The sequence below is a fragment of the Gekko japonicus genome, unplaced genomic scaffold, assembly GCF_001447785.1.
Source record: "Gekko japonicus isolate JY-2015 unplaced genomic scaffold, Gekko_japonicus_V1.1 scaffold1269, whole genome shotgun sequence".
NCBI lineage: Eukaryota > Metazoa > Chordata > Lepidosauria > Squamata > Gekkonidae > Gekko > Gekko japonicus.
Window position 1 is genome coordinate 329,936 of NW_015168686.1, and position 24,709 is coordinate 354,644.

The 24,709-nt window shown below is 42.2% G+C and overlaps 1 protein-coding gene across 1 annotated transcript in view; it reads left to right on the forward strand.

Moving 5' to 3' along the window:
- The first annotated feature begins 111 nt into the window (after positions 1 to 111).
- The window catches only part of PTCHD1 (patched domain containing 1), a 75,851-nt gene continuing 51,253 nt past the window's right edge, over positions 112 to 24,709 (forward strand). The window contains exon 1 of the mRNA XM_015415424.1: positions 112 to 702. Coding sequence (XP_015270910.1) covers positions 274 to 702 — 429 coding nt within the window. The 5' untranslated portion in view covers positions 112 to 273. The remainder of the gene's footprint in view (positions 703 to 24,709) is intronic.

The window sequence follows — 24,709 nt, forward strand, 5'->3', positions numbered from 1 at the left end:
CCGCCAATAACACCGCGGTCTCTTTCCTTCCCCCCCCCCCCCCCCGCCGCCGCCGCCGCCGCCGCCGCCGCCTCCTCCCTCCCCTCCCCTCCCCGGAGAATCTTTGTTGCTGTTAAAAGTCAGACAATGAGGCGGCGGGAAACTCCCCTCGGCAGCCGGGCGGGAGGCAAAAGGCGCTAGCGGCCCCCAGGGCGCGCACCGAGGGGGAGGGCGAGGTGCCCGCTCGGTCCGTTCCCGCCCGGAGGGGAAGCTCCCGCCTGCCTGGGCTCCCCGATGGTTTTGCCTCGGCTCGGGGAGAGCTTCAGATTCCACCGCGCGCGCCTCGCCCTCCTGAGCTGCTTCTGCACTAGAATGTTGCGGCAGGTCTTGCACGGAGGGCTGAGAACGTCTTTCGCCAGACTCGGCCACTTCATCGCCAGCCACCCGGTCTTCTTCGCCTCCGCACCTGTGCTCATCTCCATCTTGCTGGGGGCCAGTTTCAGCAGATACCAGATCGAGGAGAGCGTCGAATACCTGCTCGCCCCCAAACACAGCCTGGCCAAGATCGAGAGGAACCTGGTCAACAGCCTCTTCCCCGTCAACCGGTCCAAGCACCGTCTCTATTCGGACCTGCAGACCCCTGGGAGATACGGCAGGGTCATCATCACCTCCTTCGTGAAGGCAAACATGCTGGACCAGCACCACACCGACCTGATCTTGAAGGTAAGGGAAAAATCGATAACTCTCTTCCGCCAGGGTCCTTTCTGCACCCCGGTCCTCTGATCCTTTCCCTTCACATCCCATTACCTTTGCTTTTAAACATGTAAAGATGTGGCTACAGCATTCTGCTATGGAGATTGATGTGTTGGTGGCTGCTCTCTGCTGGAGAATTTAGCTACCAAGTCACATCCCTGCAACAGTTGGGTTGGCTACTGGTTGCAGAGGCGAACAGAGATTCCCTCTGGTTTGGGGAGGTAGTAAGCTAGAGAAGGGTGGGGGATTTTTGTGAATGGGGGATGGCATTTTGAAACCATTCTCCCAGTATTCACGTGGGATTATTTTCCCTCTCACTTTCTGTAGTACAAGTTGAATCCATGACAACTAGTCCCCCCCCTCCTCATTTGTACTTGAGTCTGAACTTCAATATTGATTTACAAGGATTTGTAAAAGTAACATTTCTGGGTGGTTCCTGGCTTATTTTCTATCAAGGCAATGAGCAACAAACTTGGATAATGATAGCATTTGGATGCTGTTTTGTTTGGAAGGTACCCTTTTTATATAACCAATCATGCCTTTTTCAAAAGGGCAATTGCCATAATAATTTTGCATTTTTTTCAAACAAAAAGAAAAAGCAATTTTTTTAAAAAATGGGAATTGCAGTATAGATGTTTTGCATGTAACATAGTGCTTGAAATTGCAGTGAGTGTTACCTACTTGGGTCAAGATGCAGTTGTACAGGAGAAGTGCCACATATTCCAATAACATCTGTCATAATTTGTCAAGAATTATTTCCAGTTTCTCCCCCCCCCCCCAGTCTGTATCGCAATAATTTTGAATACAGGTTTGGGACAAAACATGGAAAAGAGGTGCAGATTAGTAGACGGAGGATCAAGTTGAGGAAAGAAGGGGAAAACAGTTTTCTGACACATGAAGAAATGTTTTTAGAGGTGTGTCTATGAGCGCATGCGTACACACACACACCAGCATTAAACACCTGCACTGCATGTTTATAGTGCTCTCTTTGGAAAACCCCAGACAATGACTTTATGAAAACAGAAGAATGTTGACAAACCTTCAAAACATGTCCAAAGTAATCTTAAATATTTTGACCTTTCGAGTCTCTCTCTCCTTCAGTAAGAATATACATATTCATGGAGAGTCCTGCATATTCCACCAAAAAAAACCCAAAATCTTTTCAATTGAATGAGAATAATATTTACTGATTTAAAAGTGATAGGTAGGTAGGTAGGTAGATAGATAGATAGATAGATAGATAGAAAACCCAGAAATGTCAACAAGCAGATGTTGTCTATGTCCTCCCTGGAAATATTACTGGCAAATAATAAAAACAAAATCTCTGAAAATGTCAATCCCTGTTCCTACATTCCCTCAGAAGCCATCATAGGATTAAAATGGATTTTCTCCTGGTGTGGTAGGTCTAGAAATCTTACTGAAATAGTAATGGTTCACAAATGTGACTAAATCTTCTTTCCTAAGAAAAATTTTATGTAAAACATCTTTTCTTAAAACCAGTGCTCCCTCTAAGCTGTGGCATCTTGTGAGCAAAAATTCTGCTTTGTAAACTAAAGTTGTGAGCAAGTGATTTGGCTACTGCATAAATTAGTTTGCTCTGGAGCCATCCTTCCTGAACTAAGACAAAAATGTTTGAGCCGGAGGCTCAAAAACTGTGAGCTAGTTCACACTAACTCACCTTAGAGAGAACACTGCTTAGAACTATCAGTTCCTTATTTCACTATCAGAGAGTGACGGTTGTAGCTGATATAGAAAGTTTATAGTCAGAATTTGGCCACAGAATTATCATTATTCATTTAATGAAAAAAATGGTTATCCACACTCCATTGGCTTTTGATACCATGGGCTCTTGCAGTTGTCTAGAAGTCATGAGGCATACCAAATGCCTGTTGCTGTATAATAATCATCTGTTCATTGTACAATAACTCTGGTTCAATTACTTTTTGGGGGGGACCAGTGCCATGCTTAGGTAAATGATGAGTGAGGAAACCTTTGCAAGCCAAAAGAGGTTTAAACAAGTAAAAAGGTTGTGATGTACTGAGTAGCTGTAGAGGAAGAGTCGCTGGGGGAGACATATACAGAAATTCTTACTTTGTTCCACATTATAGCTCTAGTAGAGGTTCTAGCTGACAAAGAGAAGAAATGAATTCTGAACTTCATATTCCATAGGCAGCCAGGAGAAAGTACGGAGGAACCAATTTGTCCTTTCTTCATCTTCACCCGCACTTTCTTCTCCATCCTTCTGTGAGAGACAGCCATAGTACCACTGGTGTGAACTAGTCACTGAAGATATTGATCTGTCATAAGAGTAGAGATTATACCATCTACTCAACCCGGCAGGGACTCACATGTACAAAATATATTTCCCACAGAGACGTGTGTTTCCATTGGCTCTTCCCTCGACTCATTAATTTAGAAGAAGCAGAGTAGGTTTTATACCCCATTTTTCTCTACCTTAAGGTGCCTTAGTGCAGCTTACAATCGCCCTCCCTCCTCTCTCCACAACAGTCGCTTTGTGAGGTAGGTGGGGCTGAGGGCGTTCTGAGAGAACTGTGACTGGCCCAAGGTCACCCAGCAGACTTCATCTGGAGGAGTGGGGAATCAAACCTGGTCCTCCAGATTAGAGTCTGCAGCTCTTAACCACTGCAACATGCTAGGGGATGGTTGATTGCTTGGTTTTGACATGGTTTCCTGATGATGGGTGTTGGTCTTCGGCCATGGGAGAACAAGAACATTTTTCAATAGTGAATTATTTTTGGTAAAGATGGTGGTGGTGGGGGGGGCATGGTGAATGAACAAAATCAGCAATACTACATCAGCAGCTCTACCAGCCCAGGGTGTATCTTACTGTTACATCAGCTGCTTATTTTCCAGTGCCAAGTGTTCCTTCATATAGTTCTGGAGAGAATTTCCTAATATGAGGCCTGGTGTCCAGAGTGATTGGGGGGGGGGAGTTGCTTTTTAAAAATACTTTTTCTGTTTTTACTTTGTCAAAGTTCTGCAGTAATTGCCAGAAGATACGTAAGTGAAGAGATTTTACTGCACCAGCCCAGGGGATGAGTTACTTGTTCGTATCTTGCTTATTTTCCAGTGCCAAGTGTTCCTTCATATAGTTCTGGAGAGAATTTCCTAATATGAGGCCTGGTGTCCAGAGTGATTGGGGGGGGGGAGTTGCTTTTTAAAAATACTTTTTCTGTTTTTACTTTGTCAAAGTTCTGCAGTAATTGCCAGAAGATACGTAAGTGAAGAGATTTTACTGCACTATCTTTATTGATGAGTTACTTGTTCGTATCTTGGTTGACTTTACTGGGTTTTAAATTTCAGTCCAACTATATCACAGTGCTGCTTCCTGCTACTTGGAAGCATTTGGGAAACTGCTGCAGCTATTGCCTTGCAGTTGATCTTCTTTCTTGATGTGTAAAATGTAAAAAAAAAAAACCCCAACCTAAACTGACATCACCCTGATCTTGCCAAAGTCTGGTAATCACCGCAGTGCTATCTTTTTTAGGACTGAGGGCTGACCTAACAGTGAAATGAGGAGGGGCTTTGAGGAGGCTGATAATATCGTAACTTAAAAATAGCAATCTGACTAGACTGTACTATAATTTTCTAGTGGAAAGACTGTGTGATTCTTACTTTGATGCAATAAAATAGCCAGTAAAGCCAATAAAACCAATAATAACAAAAGGAAGAAAAAATGCATATTTTATTTCAGAACATCTTGGGGAAAATGATGTCTTTATTCTAGACTGGAATTCTGAATAATGATTTGAGACCACTGAAACTGCTCTCTGAGGCAGTGAGTGGGGGGGAGTGAATTGGCTTACTAACACTTTGTGATTTGGGGGGGGGGGAATGCTTAGCAAAACTGCGGTGTTGCTTCTATGTCCGCAAGAGTTGTAAGCATATCTGAAGTGATTGTTGAAATCTGCTGAATGTAAAGGGATCTGATAATAGCACATATTTGACTTAGGCTAATAAAATTTGTGATAGGGGAGGGGGAAGGAACCATGGTTGTAGGCATATGAGAAGATTATTTTCTTTCAGGTAGGATGGTAATATAAAAGAATAATTCTGTGAGTTTGTGCAAAGGGGAAGACTATAGTTTTCATTTTGATCCTGCTTTATGTACATTGCCAAGACTGATTACAAGGTAAATGGAATTCCCCCAGTATCATGAGGCACACACATGGAGTTGTCAAGTCATATTTGCAGACGTTTCCAGCCTAAAGAAAGGGCAGTGGCTCACCTGGATGTTAGTGCCATCTCCTCTAGCTTTGAAGCCATAAGAAAGAACATGACTACTCAGTAACTAGGGCTGGTGATGAAAGAGCAAATACTAAAAATGGCTTTTCCCCAAATGATGAATAGTAATTCAGTAAGGAAAAATTGTTGTGCTTCTGTTACATCCTTAAAACTCCTATATGGAGAATGTAATATATTTGCAGTGCAATTCTAAGAACACTTTCCTGGGAGTAAGCCATACTGAGTATACTTCAGTAAGATTTTGAGTAGACCTGCTTAGCTCTGTTCTATCTATTTGATTCTTTTGATCCATGGATTAGTCAATGCATATTAATCAACTAAAATTGATTAGTAAATAACTAATAAGTAAATAAATGTTTACTTATAGCAAATAAGGGCTGTGGCTCAGTTGTAGAGCATCTGCTTGGCATGCAGAAGGTCCCAGGTTCAATCCCCTTATCTCTGGTTAAAAGATCTGGCAGTAGGTGATGGGAAAGACCTCTGCCTGAGACCTTGGAGAGTTGCTGCCAGTCTGAGTAGACAGTGCTGACTTTGATGGACCAAGGGCCTGAGTCAGTATAAGGCAGTTTCATGTGTTCAACTGATTAAAACAATAAAATAACTGATATATGCATACATTTCAGCTGTGGAGTGGAAAATTAGATCATCCTATATATTTTCTTCAGTTTCTTGGCACCTCAAGCAAGGCGTCAAAACATTACTTTTTTTATTTAAGTGGAACTGGGACTGAAGTAGTTATGGTCAGGTTCCACTTTAGATTTAGTAGCCACATCTGAACCAGCCAGTTTTCATTCAGTTTCCATGAGAGTGTTATTCCCCAGTATTCATATTCAGATAAGTGATTTCTTTGTGATGATCTGTCCTAACATTAACTGTTGATATGAAGCCTGCACATGACTTTGGAATGTAGTGGGTGAGAGAATGCATGGAAGCAATATGCTGATCCTGGATTATTACTTGAGTAAAAATATATTATTGCAAACTTTTTAAAAAATCCATTTTCTTTTGCTTGCATGCCATCCACCTTTATGTAGCCATATTTCCCTTCTCTTGAAGGTTGAAGCTGCCTATGTCAGAGGCTGCTGCAACCTGGATAACTTGGGATCCAACTACAAATACAGTGAGGCTATAAAGGGAAAATGTATATGCTGACCTTTATGTCTCGATTGGATTGTCAATTGATCAGAAAGAAAACTGGCCTAGTTGTGTTTGTTTGTTTTTTACTTTGGACCTAGTTGCAGGAAGACAAAGGTAATGAATTTTTCCCTTTAAAAATTATAGACCTAAGGTGAATAAACAGCCTTTTGTTTGTTTGTTTTTCACTTCATTCTGCCCTCTGACTCATTCTGGGCACTGTGCCCAGGTGCCACAACTTCTTTTGATTTCAAGTGTAGGTCAAATATGAGAAATAAAGGGATCCAGAACAGTTGCTACAGAGCATGGTCAAGCACTACAGTTTCCCTCATTCTGCTGTCTTCACAGGCTTGCTGCCTTACAGCAGCAAATCTCCATCTTGTCTCCTGATTTCCAGTCCTTGAAGAGGTTGGGATAGGGGAGGTGGAACAAACAGGATGAAATCCTTCCAGATACTGCTTGTGTATGATCATGAGTCACTTTGGATGTAGCCAGTGTGTGCAAGTTCAGTATCATTGTATTTATTCTGTCCCTTAGGTTCCTTTAGACATCATGCCAAACCCGAGCAGTTTGCTTTCATTTTCCATTTGCTCATTTCTCTAGGTCCATAGGCTCATCTCCCTAGGTCCATAGGCAGAGCCTGTGGTGGAATTCACCAGGTTAATTGTCTAGCTGAAGTTCCAAACAGATAATTTTAAAGATTTATTTGACAGGCAAATGGTGATCACAGAAAAAAGGTCTGCAAAGAAAACAAAAATCATGTCCTTGAGGGGGTGTTCCCTTCCATTATACCCTTGGGTTACATAGCATTGAGTATGCCCAAACGTTGTAGCCTGAAATTTAAGACTTCTGAGAAAATTTCTACTGCAGACCCCCACACATTCCAAGGCCCGTTTGTGCAAACCAGCATCCTTGATGTCCCTTATGGTATCCTAGAGTTGTTTACCCAGATGGTCTTACCTGACTCCTCTAGATAAGATTATCTCAGCACTCAACACAAGCTTGTTCTCTTTGTACTTCTGCTTTTGCCAGCAGAGGCCAACTTACAAGTTGCAAAGCAATTAAACATAGCACTGGCTATGCTAAGCTACATTTTTATACTTCATCTCACAATGCCTTCTTAACCAAACAGTGGTTAAAGAACTTTAACGATGGTTCTTGTAATTGACTGGCCAATGGGAATAAGAAAGCCAGCACTGGAAATGGATTTGCAAACTGCGGCTTGTGGTAGGTGCAACTAGAGTCAACAGTGCTGGGACACACAAAATTAAAACAGACAAATAGCTTCAAGCTATCCTGTGCATTATTGTTTGGAAGTATAAACTGGCAAATAATTGTTTTGCATAATGTCTGGATAGAATTTAACTCTGAAGCAGTAATCTTTTTTTTAAAGGTTAGTTTTAGATTGCATTCAAGAAAGAACAGCAGTAGTATCAGAAAAATCAAAAATACCCCCATGTCTCAAAATAAAAAGGTCTTCCACTGGCTGTTGGAAAGCAAAGATGTGGAGTCCTGGTGAGCTTCTTAGGACAGAAATACTTCCGCAGTCTGAGCACAGTGGCAGAAAAATCTAAATCATGTGTACCCACTAAGCTCAAATGAGTTACTTTATATTCAGTTTCTTTTCTTGTATTTTGTTTTACTCTTATCTGAAGATAATCCTGTCTGAAGAATACCTCCCACTTAGTTGTACTGCTCTTTGCTTTTCTAAATGGAAACAGGAATACTAGAAACAAACCCCATAAGTAATAAGAACAAAACAGTCTTTAGAGTCACTTATTTAGGAGTATGCTAGTGATATAAATAGGATTAGAACTGGTTTGCATTCCTTGAACTCAAGACTTGCTATTTGGAGAGAAGAAGAGAACACATTTTTCTGGAGCAGCAGAACACTGTGAAATATAAAATAGTTTTTGACGTACAGACTCCATAAGAATCCCCAAAACACATTATTATACATACATATATATATATGTGGAAAAAAACCATTTTGTGTCAAACTTTCTTACAGTTAGTGTAAGCAGGCAGTAGACTATAACTGAAGATCAAACATGATTATGTTTCCAGACTGCGTTCCACAGACCTCCTTACTGGATGAAAGAATGTGAGAGAGTGGGACGGAATGACCTTGAGACATCTCTGTGGAACTGGGAAGTAGTGAGACCAGAAATTGTTGCTTCCCCACAAATAAATTGATTTTAAGTGTCTTTGTGAAAGAAAGGATGTCCAAAAAATCTATTTCCTGTTTCTTTTCTTTTTTTAAAAAAGGAAATCAGATGCTGGTGTTGAGTGTAGACAAGAAAAGCCATTTCAGGAAGGATATCCTGTTTAATGTGGTAGAACTTTTTATAGAAAGGGCTTGAAGTAGGGTTGCCAACCTCCAGGTGGAGCCTAGAGATCTCCCAGAATTATGGCTGATCTCCAGATGACATACATCAGTTGCCCTGGAGAAAATGGCTGCTTTGGAGGGAGGGCTTTATGTATTATACACTGCAGAGCTCCCTTCTCTCCCCAGATCCTTCCCTCCCCATGCTCTGCTCCCAAAATCTCCAGGAATTTCCCAAGAGCTGTCAACCCTAGCTTGAATTGAATGAAACAGAAGTCCAGTGGCACCTTAAAGACTACCAACATTTGTTCCAGCATGAACTTTTGTGAATCAGAGCTCATTTCAAGCATAAATGTTGTTAGTCTTTAAGGTGCCCTGTTGTTGCTAGGTTTTATTACCCTTCTTGAATCTAATGGCAGAAAGGTGATTGAAACATACCTGAAGACCTATGTGCATTTGGTGAGACTTCAGGCTTCTTTGTTCCTTGAATTACATAATCCTTTATTGAATCTGTTCAACCACTTTTGAAACATCTTTGATAGAACAATCCTAAGCAGCTTTACTCAGGATCCTATTCAAAGTGTGAGGGGAGTGCCCTTATGATCGCAGTGTAAATCAGACTTCGTATAGGGTTGCCAGGTCCCCCCTTGCCATTGGACAAGGAGGGGAGGAGGAGATTGGATTTATACCCCACCCTTCACTACCCAAAGGTGTCTCAGAGCGGCTTACAAACTCCTTTCCCTTCCCCTCCCCACAACAGACACCCTGTGAGGTAGGTGGGGCTGAGAGAGCTCTTGACAGAAAGTGTTCTTTTTTCAAGGACAGCTCTTATCAGAACTATGGCTTGCCCAAGGTCATCCAGCCAGGTGCAAGTGGAGGAGTGGGGAATCAAACTCGGTTCTCCCAGATTAGAGTCCGCGCACTTAACCACTACACCAAACTGGCTCTCTATTGGCAGGGGATGGGGGGGTAGGGTTGCCAAATCCAGGTTGGCAAAGTCTTGGAGGTTTGGGGGTGGAGCCCGGGGAGGACAGGGACTTCAGTGGGGTACAGTGCCATAATCCACTTTCCAAAGCATATATTTTCTCCAGGGGAACTGCTCTCTGTAATCTGGAGATAAGATGTAATTCTGGGGGATCCCCAGGTTCCACCTGGAGGCTGGCATCCCTAATGCATGTTATTGTTTGCAATCATGTAAACTGACAATTGGTCATGGGTGTTCAGGTGTATAAAATACACTCCTTTACTACATGTTGCAGTGCCTGTGGTTCTTCTCGAAGAGCCAGTTTGGTGTAGTGGTTAAGTGTGCGGACTCTAATCTGGGAGAACCAGGTTTGATTCCCCACTCCTCCACTTGCACCTGCTGATGTGACCTTGGGTCAGTCACAAGCTCTGGCACAGCTGTTCCTGAAGGGGCAGTTTGTTCTCTCAGCCCCACCTACCTCAGAGGGTGTCTGTTGTGGGGAGGGGAAGGGAAAGGAGTTTGTAAGCCGCTCTGAGACTCCGAATTAAGGGTGGGGTATAAATTCAATCTCTTCTCGTCTTGCCTGGACTTACAGCTTCTTTTCTCTAGTTAAGACGCCCTTACTTTTTCTTCCCCTTTGTTCTCTGGCTGTAGTTTCCATGCACACATTGGCACAAGGTCTCCAGTTCTCTCCTGGGGGTCTCTGGTAGATACTGACAATTGACAGCCTGCTGTTGGACAGTTGTCACATATTGTCAAATATTTAATGAAGTCAAGTATTCTGCTATGTCGTAGGGGGCAGTGCTCCCTCTAAGCCATGGAGTCTTGTGAGCAAAAATTCTACTTTGGGAGCTACTGGCATTAAAGTTGTGAGCAAGCAATCCTTCCTGAGCTAAGACAAAAATGTGTGAGCTGGAGGCTAAAAAACTGTGAGCTACCTCACATTAAATCAGCTTAGACGGAACACTAGTAGGGGACAGCTTTTTTCATTTTATGAGCAAACTGAAGGCTGCTCATCCCCTAGCCCTGCTGCAGCAAGGGCCAGACAAAGCAGCAGAGCAAAGCTTCTCCTACTGGCCCACTGCTGTAATGGAAGAAGGCAAGGCCAAATGCCAGTGGTGCAGTAGGACAATGAAAATGCATAGAACAGACAAGAAAAAAATCTCCTACATGCTTTGCATGCAGCTTCATCTGGGGATTTGAAACATCATATAAAAGGATCATGAATAAAATAATATTAAAGCAATCAAAATTTTAAAAACACATAGGAAAAAACATAAATGAATGGGCATGAGTGAAAATGTTACATAAGTTGAGAAGTCCCAGTAACTATAAATAGTATCAAATTGCAGACAACTAGAACATGTACACTGTAGCAAAGCAATATAGAATTTTTGGGGGGAGGGAAGCACATAGTTAAGATCACCTCTCCTAGGTGTGAAGTGTCACTTAATAATGTATGGACCAATGGTAATTTAATGGTAGCAAGTTCATTTTTGGTTAGCATAAATACACAATCTATTAATAATTAAAGTGACCTAATATTGACCTAATAAAGATAATACTTTAAAAATGCATTATTTTGAATATGTGACCAAACGTATTTTTGATTGGTGAAATACTCAACCAAGGTATATGATTCTGGTCTACCTTTCAGAAAATCCTGTCTCCAGTCCCAGACCCCGACTGGCAAAATGAATATCTGCATTACGCGTGTTTTAGATAGGCTGGTAGATAGTGCTGGGGAGGAGCCAGTGGTCGTGGTGCATGTCGGCACCAACGATGTGGGGAAATGCAGTCGTGAGGTCCTGGAGGAGAAATTTAGGCTGCTGGGCAGGAAACTCAAGGCCAGGACCTCCAAGGTAGCCTTCTCAGAAGTGCTACCTGTTCCACGCGCAGGGCCGGAGAGACAGGCACAGATCAGGAGTCTCAATGCGTGGATGAGACGATGGTGTAGAGGGGAAGGGTTCAGGTTTGTTAGGCACTGGGATTCTTTTTGGAACAAGAGGGAGCTGTACAGGCGAGACGGTCTCCACTTGTCCCGAGAAGGAACCAGGCTGCTGGCGCTTAAAATCAAAAAGGTGGCAGAGCAGTTTTTAAACTGAATATTGGGGGAAAGCCGACAGGAGATGAAAAGTCTCTGGTTCGGGTTGGCTCATCTCAGAGAGATGAGGGGGTACCTGTTGCTTTTCTACAGGGAGGTGGATTGAAATTGTCCACTGAGACCATGGCTAGTGACATGGACTGCCTGACAAGGTCTCGAGATTGCAAGAGGAAGGTGGCAGGCTTAACCAGTATGGGAAATTACAGCTGTTTCTATACAAATGCTCGAAGTGTCCGAGGTAAAATCGGGGAGTTGGAGTGCTTGGTGTCAGAGGGAAAAATAGACATTGTGGGTATTTCAGAAACTTGGTGGGATGAGGAAAATCAGTGGGATACGGTGATTCCCGGTTATATATTATATCGGAAGGATAGGGGGGGAAGGGTTGGAGGTGGGGTGGCTCTGTATGTCAGAGAGGGTATAAAGTCCAGAAAGATCGAGAGGCTAAGAGAATTGGATTCGCTTCTTGAAGTTCTGTGGGTTGAAATAGGGGGGCCAAAAGGAAACTTAACACTGGGAGTTTGTTATCGCCCACCGGATCAAAAGATAGAGGAGGATTATAAAATGATGAATGAATTAAAGATAGCAGCTAGACAAAAACACTGTGTCGTAATAGGTGATTTTAACTACCCACACATTGATTGGGTCAATATGTGTTCTAGTCGAGAGAAAGAGATTGAGTTTCTAGACACTCTAAATGACTGTGCTATGGAGCAGATGGTCATGGAACCTACCAGGGGAGAGGCGATCCTTGATTTGGTCCTAAGTAACACTCAAGACCTGGTGAGAGATGTAAAAGTGATTGCACCGCTTGGGAACAGTGATCATAATGTTGTTGAGTTCAACATTTGTACAAATAGGGAATTGGCCAAAAAGACTCACACAACCACTTTTAACTTTAAAAGGGGTAATTTTTCTGATATGAGGGGACATGTGGGGAGGAAACTGAAGGGAAAAGTAGAAAGGGTCAAAACCATTGGGGAAGCTTGGAAACTGTTTAAAACTACAATTCTAGAAGCTCAAATAAAATATATTCCGCAGGTTAGGAAAGGCACAAACAGGTATAAGAAAAAGCCTACATGGTTAACAAACAAAGTAATGGAAGCTGTAAAAGGTAAAAAGGATTCCTTTAAGCGGTGGAAAGCTAGTCACAGTGAGGCTGATAAAACAGAACACAGGCTATGGCAAATAAAATGCAAGTCTGTGGTCAGGCATGCAAAAAGGGAATATGAGGAGCATATAGCAAAAAATGTAAAGACCAACAATAAAACTTTCTTCAAATACATTAGAAACAGGAAACCAGCCAGGGAGGCAGTGGGGCCCTTGGATGACCAAGGGGTAAAAGGAGTACTGAAGGATGATAGGGAAATGGCTGAGAAGCTAAATGCATTTTTTGCCTCCGTCTTCACTGTGGAAGATGAGAGGTGCTTGCCCACTCCAGAGCCGCTGAGTTCGGGAGGGGTGTTGAAAGACCTGAGTCAGATTGAGGTGACGAGAGAGGAGGTCCTAAAACTGATAAACAACTTAAAAACTGATAAATCACCAGGCCCAGATGGCATACATCCAAGAGTTCTGAAAGAACTCAATTGTGAACTTGTGGATCTCCTGACAAAAATATGTAATCTCTCCTTAAAATCAGCCTCCATTCCTGAGGACTGGAAGGTAGCTAATGTCACTCCCATCTTTAAAAAGGGTTCCAGAGGAGATCCGGGAAATTACAGGCCTGTCAGTCTGACGTCGATACCGGGTAAATTGGTGGAAACCATTATTAAGGAAAGAATTAGTAGGCACATAGATGAACAAAACCTATTGAGGCAGACTCAACATGGGTTCTGTAAGGGAAGATCTTGTCTCACTAACCTGTTAATGTTCTTTGAGGGGGTGAACAAACATGTGGACAAGGGGGATCCAATAGATATTGTTTACCTTGACTTCCAGAAAGCTTTTGATAAAGTTCCTCATCAAAGGCTCCTAAGCAAGCTCAAAAATCATGGGATAAAAGGACAAGTCCTTTTATGGATCAAAAACTGGCTAATTAATAGAAAACAGAGAGTGAGTATAAATGGGCAGTTCTCCCAGTGGAGGGGTGTAAGCAGTGGGGTACCACAGGGATCAGTACTTGGTCCACTGCTTTTTAACTTGTTCATTAATGATTTGGAGTTGGGAGTAAGCAGTGAAGTGGCTAAATTTGCGGATGATACGAAGTTGTTCAGGGTGGTGAAAACCAGTGAGGATTGTGAGGCACTCCAAAGGGATCTGTCAAAGTTGGGCGAGTGGGCGTCAACATGGCAAATGGGGTTCAATGTGGCCAAGTGCAAGGTGATGCACATTGGAGCCAAAAATCCTAACTATAAATACACGTTGATGGGGTCTGAACTGGCAGAGACAGATCAAGAGAGAGATCTTGGAGTTGTAGTAGATAACTCACTGAAAATGTCGAGACAGTGTGTGACTGCAATAAAGAAGGCCAATGCTATGCTGGGGATTATTAGGAAGGGTATTGTAAACAGATCAGCCAATATCATAATGCCGCTATATAAATCAATGGTGGGACCTCATCTGGAATACTGTGTGCAATTCTGGTCACCACACCTTAAAAAGGATATTATAGCTTTGGAAAAAGTGCAGAAAAGAGCAACTCGAATGATAAAAGGGTTGGAACACTTTCCCTATGAGGAACGGTTAAGGCGCTTAGGGCTCTTTAGCTTGGAGAAACGACGACTGAGGGGTGACATGATTGAGGTTTATAAGATTATGCATGGGAAAGAGCAGGTAGAGAAAGAGGTACTTTTCTCCCTTTCTCACAATACAAGAACCCGTGGGCACTCCATGAAATTGCTGAGCGGTCGGGTTAGAACGGATAAAAGGAAGTACTTCTTCACCCAAAGAGTGATTAACACTTGGAATTCACTGCCACAGGAAGTGGTGGCAGCTACAAGCATGGACGGCTTCAAAAGGGAATTAGATAAGCATATGGAGCAGAGGTCCATCAGTGGCTATTAGCCACAAGGTATAGATAGGGACTCTGGGGCAAGTGATGCTCTGTCATCTTGGTGCTTGGGGGGGGGTCAACAGTGGGAGGGCTTCTAATGTCCTGGCCCCACTGGTGGACCTCCTGATGGCACTGGTATTTCTGGCCACTGTGGGATACAGAGTGTTGGACTGGATGGGCCTTTGGCCTGATCCAACATTGGCATCTCTTATGTTCTTATGTTCTTATGCATTATGGCAACTCTTAGAAAGTGTCTCCTGTTTGCTTGATGCAAGAGCAATTATTCTTCCCTGTCCAAAATACTGTCCTAGACAGCTAGCTATGATTATAATCCTCTTTAAGTGAAATAACATATGTAAATAAGCAATAGTCTTTTCTAGATGGTGTAGCAAATCCTACTGCATTATTATGCAAGACTTAATTATATTTTGTAGATTCATACCAACACCTCAGATCCTACTAGAAGGTAAATTTTGATAGATGTACTTTAATAATCTGTCTCAACATTAATGTAATACCTTTTGTTATGCTCAGTTCACATCACAAATAGTATGCAAGTTTTCAAGTTCCTTCTTTAGACTGATGATTAAGTACAAAAAGGGCATGGAGAAGATGTTTTTGGGATGATGGAAAATCCCTCAGATATGCAGAATCATGGATGTCTGCAGGGGTAAAGGGGCATTTGCCCCCTCCTCCTAAATTTACTAGTCTGCAGCAGGTGATCTGCAGTTATAATTAACAGATCTTCCCTTTGCCCTAGAATTATTTCTCTAGGCACCCAGATTTTAGCCACCTTAAAATGACATACAGAAGATTTTGCATACTTGCATGGTTCTGAGAGCAAAACAGATTTCACGTTTCACTGAGGGCTGCTGGGAGGTGAAACAAAAAACCCTGCTTTTCTCTCTTTGAAAGTACAAAAGCCAGCAGTTAATGTGGATCTGTCTCACACTAGATTATTTTATAACTAACTTTCTTAGTGAATTTATTGTTAAACTGCTGAAATTGTGTGTCATACAGTGGAAGTAGGGTTGCCATCTTCCAGGTGTGACCTGGAATTCTCCCATATTTGTCACTGATCTCCAGATTACGGAGATGAGACTCTTTAGCATAATATCCCTGCTGAGCTCCCTCCCCTCCCCAAATTCCGCTTCCCCCCAGAGGCTCCCCCACCAAATCTTCAAGAATTTCCCAAACCAGAGTTGGCCGCCCTAGCTGGAGACCACATTAAGGTTAGAAATCATGAGACTGGTATGGAAACGTCATTTTAAAATTTAAGGTGAGGCATCATTTGCAGTTATCCCCTTTTCTCCATTTTGACAGAACCAGGTGAAGCGTAGAAGTTCTCAGTGGGTGCCTGGCATCACTGCTGGAACAGATGCAGGTGAACAAGCTGGAGGCAAGGATGTGGATTTTGGGAGGCTGAATTAACCTGGGTTTAAGAGGGGATTTCTTATTTTGAATGGGCTAGCACTCTTAATGAAGAATCAGGGGTGCAGATTTTTTTCTAAAATCCAAGCATGCATGTTATTTTTATGTTCAAAGATCCCTCACATCCAGGATGCCAAACATTAAGGAGTTAAGTGAAATTATGTATCATTTTGTGAGATTTGCTATAAACACCTGAGAGCTATCTCTGATAGAGGAAATGTTTAATGCTAAACATCTTGTTTCCCATTAGAAAGGATGACATGGACCAAGTTTTCATTAAAATGTCATGTATGCAATTGCAGCCAGTGGGAATCTGCATTGCAAAAGAGGCATTATCATATGACATTTTCAGCATGCAGGTGTGATCTAAATTTCACGTGTGCTGTAATAGAGCTTGAAGATAAATCTTGCCCTTGGAATGGAACTCAAATATGTAACGAAGTTATTCTCTCTGTGTCAGACTCTTGAACAAAGTTACTCCCAACAACACTCTCTTGGCAGTGCTTTGCTTATTGAGAGATGAGAATGTGTCAAGCTAAGACTATCTGTGTCAGAATTAACCCTTTTGGCGCCAGTTCTGATGTTATACAGAGTTCAAACAGCCCCCCCCCCCCGACCTGGCCGATCATATCAACACATCCAGCCTGCCAAAAGCTACTGAGCACTGTTAGCCCTCCCCAACACCTGTGAGCCAGGTATCTAGCAGTGTCTGGCATCCAAGGTCAAGCAGGCATTCTTCCCAGAGAAGGGAAGCCCCACTTAACACAGTTACAAGCCTGCACGACTTTTAGCAAAGCAGTCCTCACATCCACACACTCACATGCTCACAGACTCCCCCCTCCCAACCAGAACCAAAGAAAAGTAAGAACTCCATGGCAAATGATACCCAAGTTTGACATTCTGCCTCCCCCCCAAAAAAGTCTCTCACCCCCTGTGTATGTAAGGGTGGGTTTTGTGGAAGGCTTTGACCAATTTGGGGGCTTTGACATGATTCCTCTGGACCCATTCATTATGACTGGGGTCAAAGTCTTGCCATTTGATGAGGTAGTAAATGTGGCCACATTTCATCTAAGAGTCTAAAATTTCTTCCACCACCTGGTGGGGCTTCCTATCCACCATCAGAGGAGGAGGAGCTGGAGGTCGAGGTCTTCACATCAAAGGTCCAGGATCCTTCTGAAATGAAAAACAGTGGTGAAATGAAAAACAGGATGGATTTTTCGTTCTGACACTATGTCAGACTCTTGAACAGACTTACTCCCAAGACCACTCTCTTAGCAGTGATTTGTTTATTAAGAGATGAGAATGTGTCAAGCTAAGACTATATGTGTCAGAACTGACCCTTTTGGCACCAGTTCTGATATTATACAGAGTTTAAACAGCCCCCCCCCAACCCAGCCAATCATACCAACACATCCAGCCCACCAAAAGCTACTGAGCACCGTTAGCCCTCCCCAACACCTGCAAGCCGAGTATCTAGCAGTGTCTGGCATCCAAGGTCAAGCAGGCATTCTTCCCAGAGAAGGGAGGCCCCTCTTAATGCAGTTACAAGCCCTCATGACTCTTAGCAAAGCAGTCCTCACACCCACACACTCACATGCTCACAGACTCCCCCCTCCCAACCAGAATGACAGAAGACAATAGACATACAGAACCAAAGAAAAGTAAGAGCTCCATGGCAAATGAGACCTGAGTGTTAGTGCATAACAGCTGTTTTAGTGCATAACAACTCCTGTCTGGACCACTTCCTATGTTGGTGAGTACAGGGAAAGGCAAATACCAAATCAGAGAACAGGTTAACATGATTTACTAGTCATTTTCTTCATGAAATAAGTAGATTTCCTAGATGCTTAGACCAACAAGCAGTGCTTGGGCCAGATAGTGAAAAGAGGGTATTTGCAGTTTCCTTCTCTGTCATGAGCTGGGCAGTGGTGCACAGGTCAAATGTACCTCCAGCCTAATGTCTCTCCAGGTAACAGTTGAAGACCTGCTGCAGGCTCAAGCTTTGGTATAACATCCCCGCCCAATTTCCCTCCCTCAGAGGCAAGATTTTCCCTCTGTTTTGTTTTCCCTGTCTGACTGAACTGCCTTAGTAAAGTGTTTTCTTCTTTCCTGAAGAACTCTGGCTGTCCCACCCTGTCAAAGTATAATATTTTGGCTGTTTGCTCAGCCCAGGAACCTGGTGAAAAGTTTGGGAACCCCCTTTAATATTAATGGCACTCCAAATTAACAAAATATTTTATTCAACATAGCGGGGAAAGGTCAGGTGAAATCAGGGCTTGAAACTTCTGAGGTAAAAACCAGTACATGCACAGACTTTAGTTCTTAATTTTCAGGCTAATGAGAGTTTCTTAAGCTTTTCACACAGTGACTTAAATCTTTATGTTGAGAGGCTTTTGTTCCAGTGTTTTCCCCAAACACTTCAGTACTCTTTCTTTGAGTATTCTCTAACTTTTGGTTTCCAGAAGGCTGGTGCACTCTTCCCACTACTCAAACTCCTTCTCTTGAAACACCAGTACTTGTCTTGAATTCTTAACTGACTATTAAGGTCTCTAAAGGCAGTTTCTAACCACACCAGACCAGAGATCTCTGTACTCCTCAGAGTTATCATAGAATCATAAAATGTTAGAGTTGGAAGGGACCTTGCAGGTCATCTAGTCCAACCCCCTGCACTCTGCAGGAGCATAGCCAAAAGATAGCTCTACAACATACCCAAAAGATGGTCATCCAGCCTCCACTTGAAAACGTCCAGCGAAGGAGCATCCACCACCTCCCGAGGCAGACTGTTCCACTGCTCAACCACTCTTACAGTTAGGAAGTTTTTCCTGATACTTAACCGGTAACGACTCCCTTGTAATTTCCACCCATTAGATCTAGTCTTGCAATCCAGAGCAAGAGAGAATAGATTTGCTCCATCTTCTACATGACAGCCCTTCAAATACTTGAAGACTGCAATCATGTCCCCTCTAAGCCTTCTCTTTCCCAGACTAAACATACCCAACTCTTTCAGCCTTTCCTCGTAAGACTTGGATTCAAACCCTCTCACCATCCTGGTTGCCCTCTTTTGGACACGATTGAGCTTGTCAACATCCTTCCTAAAATGTGGTGCCCAAAACTGGACACAGTACTCCAGGTGAGGCCTGACCATAGCAGAATAGAGCGGAACTACCACCTCCCGTGATCTGGACACAGTGCTTCTGTTAATGCATCCTAAGATTGCATTAGCTTTCTTCACAGCCACATAGCACTGCAGGTTCATGTTTATCTTGTGGTCAACCAGAACACCCAGACCTTTTTTACATGTGCTGCTGTCAAGCCAAGTCCCTCCCATTATCACCCTGTTTAGACTGGGTAGGAAAATTCCTTCTTTCTCTAGAAGATCTATCCCCTCTCCTTGGGCTGAATGGGAGTCTCTTTCTAACTACCCACTTGTCCTTGCCAACTTTCTCCAATTCTCCTGTCTGTGTTAAACTGCTCTCAGTTGGGACTGAATTCTGAAGTTGTCAGTTCTCGACTCTTCTCAGCGAGGGCTGAAATCAGACTGAATTCTCCTCAGCTTCCAGTTCAGAAGTCTTTCTCTGCTCAGCTGATGCTAACCAATCAGATCCCTTGGAACAACCTGTCACTTAAGGCTTTCTGGCTTTGTGAAGAATTAACCCTTCACAGTCCTTCAGCTTGTTTGTATAGTACTTCTAAGCTCTTAAAAAGTTAAATCCATCACATCTGGCATGTTTTCAGGAGGCAGATATAGAAGGATTTGTGCAGTATGTGTAGTATGAATTAGACTGGGATCTTAGTGATGGAGGAAGCAAAGCCATTTTCATGATCTAAATTTGGAACTCTTACTTGCCCTATAGAGAAAGACTTCCAAGTGGCAAATGATTTGGGAGAATGAATTTAGATTTAGAAACCATGTGAGGGAAATGATTAATTCCTCTTCGTCAACATCCTCACCCAATGTCCTACCATTAACAATCTTGCTCCTGTCTTGCAAACTGAAGGCCATGGGATATTTTATTAAGTCAATCCATCTCGTACTTGGTCCTCCTCTTTTCCCACTGCCTTCTACTTTTCCTAGCATTATTGTCTTTTCCAATTACTCTTGTCTTCTCATGATGTGACCAAAGTACAATGGCTTCAGTTTAGTCATTTTTGCTTCTAGGGAGAATTCAGGCTTGATTTGATCCAAAATCCAGTAATTGGTCTTTTGGGCAGTCCATGGTATCTATAAAACTCTCCTCCAACACCTATACTTGACATTAAAGAACTGGAAATTCCCATCACTTGCTCCACTTTATTTCGTCTTGTGGTACCTGTTCACAAGACTTTAATGATAGGTCTTGCCAACCGCTTTGCTATATGTTGTGCTGAAAAAACTCAAAAGTCTTTTGTAGAAGAAAGATGAATTCTGAGGTATGTATGAAGTATGCGATTTAATTTGCACAGATATACTTTTTTTGCATAGTTTATTCTGCTGATCATGAGGAAGGTGAAGCAATTCCTCAGGGGCAGTAAATTCCTAGCACCTAGGTGTGTTGCTTATCCATCTCCAATTTTGGGGGATTCATCAGCTGTTTCCCACACATTTTGCAGAGCTATCTTTGCATCCATGTGGACTATTAATTTGTCTAGCAGGAAAGCTGAAGTTTTCAAGATGCTAAATCCTGTGTTCTGTAGCAGTTTTGGACAGTTGTGCTGTGCATTTATGGAACTGCTGTTCTGCATTCCAACAGTCATTTTACAGGTTCATAGATGCTACAAAGATTGTCTGCCCTGACCTGGATAGCCTAGGCTGGACTGATTGCATCTGATGTCAGGGTCAGTCCTGGCTAGTATTTGGATGGGGGACCTCCAAGAAATACCAGGGTCATGTCATGGAGGCAGGCAATGGCAAACCACCTCTGAGCATCTCTTGCCTTGAAAATCCTAAGGGGTCTCCATGAGTCAGTTGTGACTTGGTGGCCCTTTCCACCACCACACAAAGATTGTGCAGAATTGAAACTCATATCTGAATACTGACAGTGTGATAGAATTATTGTGATCATCCAGAATCACTTATTTATTTCCATACAGTCACATTTAGGCGACTGTTAATACTTTCCACAGTATCCCCAGTGATTCTGACATTCACTGAAGTCATTAGTATTTGCATGTAAATGTTGATATTCATCAAATTGCATATGTATATGCACTAAGGAATGAAGTTTGTTCAGAATTGTTCAGAAGCTTCAGTTGGTGCAAATGATGCAACTAGATTGCTGATAGGTTGGCACTACAGGGAATACATTTTCCCTAGTCTTAAAAGAACTGCAATGTCTGCCCCTTTCCTTCCAGGCAGAATTCAAAAAGTTAGCTATTTCCTTTCAAGTCCTAAACAGCATGGGAATAATTGTATCCATTTTAATCTGACTAGCAACTTAGATCATATTTGGAAGTCCTACATCATCTTCTGAAGTAAGATCGGTGGCCACTAGAGACTCTGTGGTGGTACCTGGGCTGTGGAATACCCACCCCACAGTCATCTACAAGACTAGTTCATGACCATTTCCCAAAGTTAAAATGTTTCTGATCACCAAGGCTTTTGATTCCAGTTGAGTTTTTCTTCAGTATATAGTTATTTTATGTCAAATTTTATAGATGTTTCTAGTGTTTCTGAATGGACTTTTAAAATTCAGGTTACTATTGTTAACCACCTCAGAAACTGTTTAACTGAAAAATCTTTTCAGTAAACTAATAATATAAAACCATTATTCTGTGTCAGAATTATTCACGGTTTTGTTGCTTTTGGAGTCCACATGTTAGTCAAGTACCTTATTTTCTTTAAAAGGCTAACCAGTTGGTAGTTACTTGACTAAACAATCATCTTGAACTCAGGTGTTTACAAATAACTAGGACATAATCACAAAAATAGATTTGTTTTTGAACTAGCTTTTCTAATTTTGCCTTTGGGGATGTATACCACTGGAAATGACAGTTGCAACATTTCCTGCCCTCAAAGCTCTAAGGAGAAAATATTTTTCTAATGAGAGAAATTGAGGTTCTATAGTAACTACTCTCCTATAATGGCGTGCTTGCAGATGGCTCAGACTTTGTAAAGAAAAAATGCTACCCATCATAAGTGATTTTAACCCTACCTGCATCCTTTCTAGTTCTAACCATAGGGTGCTCTTTGTCCTTGGCCTCAAAGTCAATCTGTAAACAACAGAGGACAAAATTTATAGTTGCGTGACAATGTCACAAGTGTCAGCCTGTCATATCGGCAATGTTTCTCTCTCTCTCTCTCTCTCTCTCTTTTTGTCAGATTACTCAGTCTGCTGAAACAAAATACATCCATCACGCTAATTTTATATGGAGAGCTATTTATTGCCACATGTCTAGTGACACAGCATAATTCAGAGAAACAATGTACCACATTTCTCCACAAAGTAACACATATTGAGGTCTGAAAACAGTAGCAAGTAAAAACACACACACACTTTGACGTGGGCTAAAGAACAGGCAAGCTACAAATGTTGTGTAAAGCACAGAAATGTTTTATCATCCTCTGCTACCCAAATTAGCCTGAGATAGTTTTCTACAAACCTAGTATTAGTAAGAGATGGGTCCTAATCCTAGAGCCCTGGGATTCAAATGCACCAGAATTTAGCAATGGCATATGTTTTCAGTTGTGAGGCTCATTCCTTGGATCCCATAAAGCAATGATTAAAATCCTACTCTGAATAATTGGGTCAAGTTGACTGGAGATGTGGAAAAAAATGGATAAAATGTAGATGTCAGTCTTCTATAACTTAGTGTAACTCCATGTATTACTTAATAAGATCTATTGCCCTGTAGTGAACCGTGCCCCACTGCTTGTAATTATTGTAAACTGAAGTGCATTTGGTGATGGTTTGGAGTCATACTGACTAGGATAGTGAAATGAGTGTATAAATTGAAATTGCCACCCTGAACCTGCTTCGGCGGGGAGGGCGGGGTACAAATAAAATAAATAAAATAAATTGACAAAATTGTATTTTTTAAAAAATTACATTTGTCCTTGGTGTTTTTGCTCCAGCTTTTTTTCCTGTACTGCCAAAGGAAAATAATTAATGAAGTGTAGAGATTTTTTCCCCTTTGCAGCTGTTGTCACGTTCACTGAAACCCCCAAGGCTTTTTTTAAAAAAATCCTTATTATTTACTTTTTGATTTATTTGATCCCCATACAATATTAGTGGAATACAATTTTGTTTGTGTGTGGAAAGAGAATACCTTTAAGAATGTGCAGAATGTGTTTTTCTGACCACAGATATCTGCATGCAGCAGTATAAGTATTTTAAAATGTGCATTGGCTGTTTGACAACAGATACAGTTCAAGATCTAAGTTAAAGGGGAGGGTTTTCTCCTTAGAGAGCATCCAAGTGAAATCACTGAGGGTCTTCCTATTATTTGGAGTAAAGGCTAGATTAGTTTAACTCTGTCCATGATTCAGAGTTTGCTTGGAAACCTTTAGGTTTAATCACTGAATTTTCTCTCTTTTTTGTTGGGCGGGTATCTCTTAGTTTTAGTCTTTAACTTTTCAGGTATCGTTTTGATTATAGCATCTTGGGGGCAAGAATAAAGTTACTAGGACTTCAAGGACTATATAACTGTGCAAAGGAATGTTCCTAACCTTCCATGACAGGGATGTAAATTGTGTACTTTGTGGCATAATCCCAGTTTCCCAGGTGGTTCCACTTTGTGCATTATATTCTGACATTTTTGAATGAGAGTCTTTTCATTTTGCAATCTGAAGGATCTTGTTAATAGGGCTAAGAACAACACCAAATTCTCCCTTTTATTCTCTGCAGACATCCCCCCCCCCCTGTCTTTGTTTTCAGTTTTAGCTGCAAACTTTCCAACAAGTACTCTTGGAAGAATCTGAGGGAGGACTGAGTCATTGGGAGAATAATGAAAGCGGCTAAATGCAGAGCGGGAAACTCAGAGTGCATGCAGACATAAATGCTTTCAGTGTAGAGCAGACTGTAGAAGTGCACTCGCGATATTTGTGCATAGATGGGCAGTCTTCTCTTCCAGATTGCTCTGTGAGGAACTGGCTCAGTGTGTTTACAGCAGAAGATGGCTGTGCCTGGTGCTGATGTGCCAGAAGCCAGTGACATCTCTTTCTTATTTATTGCTTTATTTATGTAAAATATTTGTATACCACTTTTCTGTCATCTACTCAAAGCAGTTTCCAGGGAATACCGTAAACATTAAAAACAACAACAATAGATACACAACAAATAGCACAACAGCAAGTTTGTTTCCAAAGGCCCTCTTAAATAATTCAGCTTTACATTTCCTAGAGATGACTCTTCCTGTACTTCTGCAGGCAACCCATTTCAAAAGAGTGGGGCTGCCACTGGAAGAGCTCAAGGACAAACTGAAACTGTCCTAACCTCCTTCAGAATTGGGACTGTTGTGATGAGCACAGTGGGCTCATAAGCAGTCGAGCAAGTATGTAGGTTATTGAAGAAGAAGAGATTGGATTTATACCCCTCCCTTCACTCGGGTTTACAATCTCCTTCCCTTCCTCTCCCCAGAACAGCCACCCTGTGAGGTAGGTGGGGCTGAGAGAGCTCTGAGAGAACTGCTCTTGAAATAACAGCTCTGAGAGAACTGTGGCTTGCCCAAGGTCACCCAGCTGGCTGCATGTGGAAAACTGGGGAATCAAACCCGGTTCTCCCAGATTAGAGTCCATGCTGTTTTGCTGTTTCAGATTGCAGTATTTGTGCATTAGCTGTGAACTTA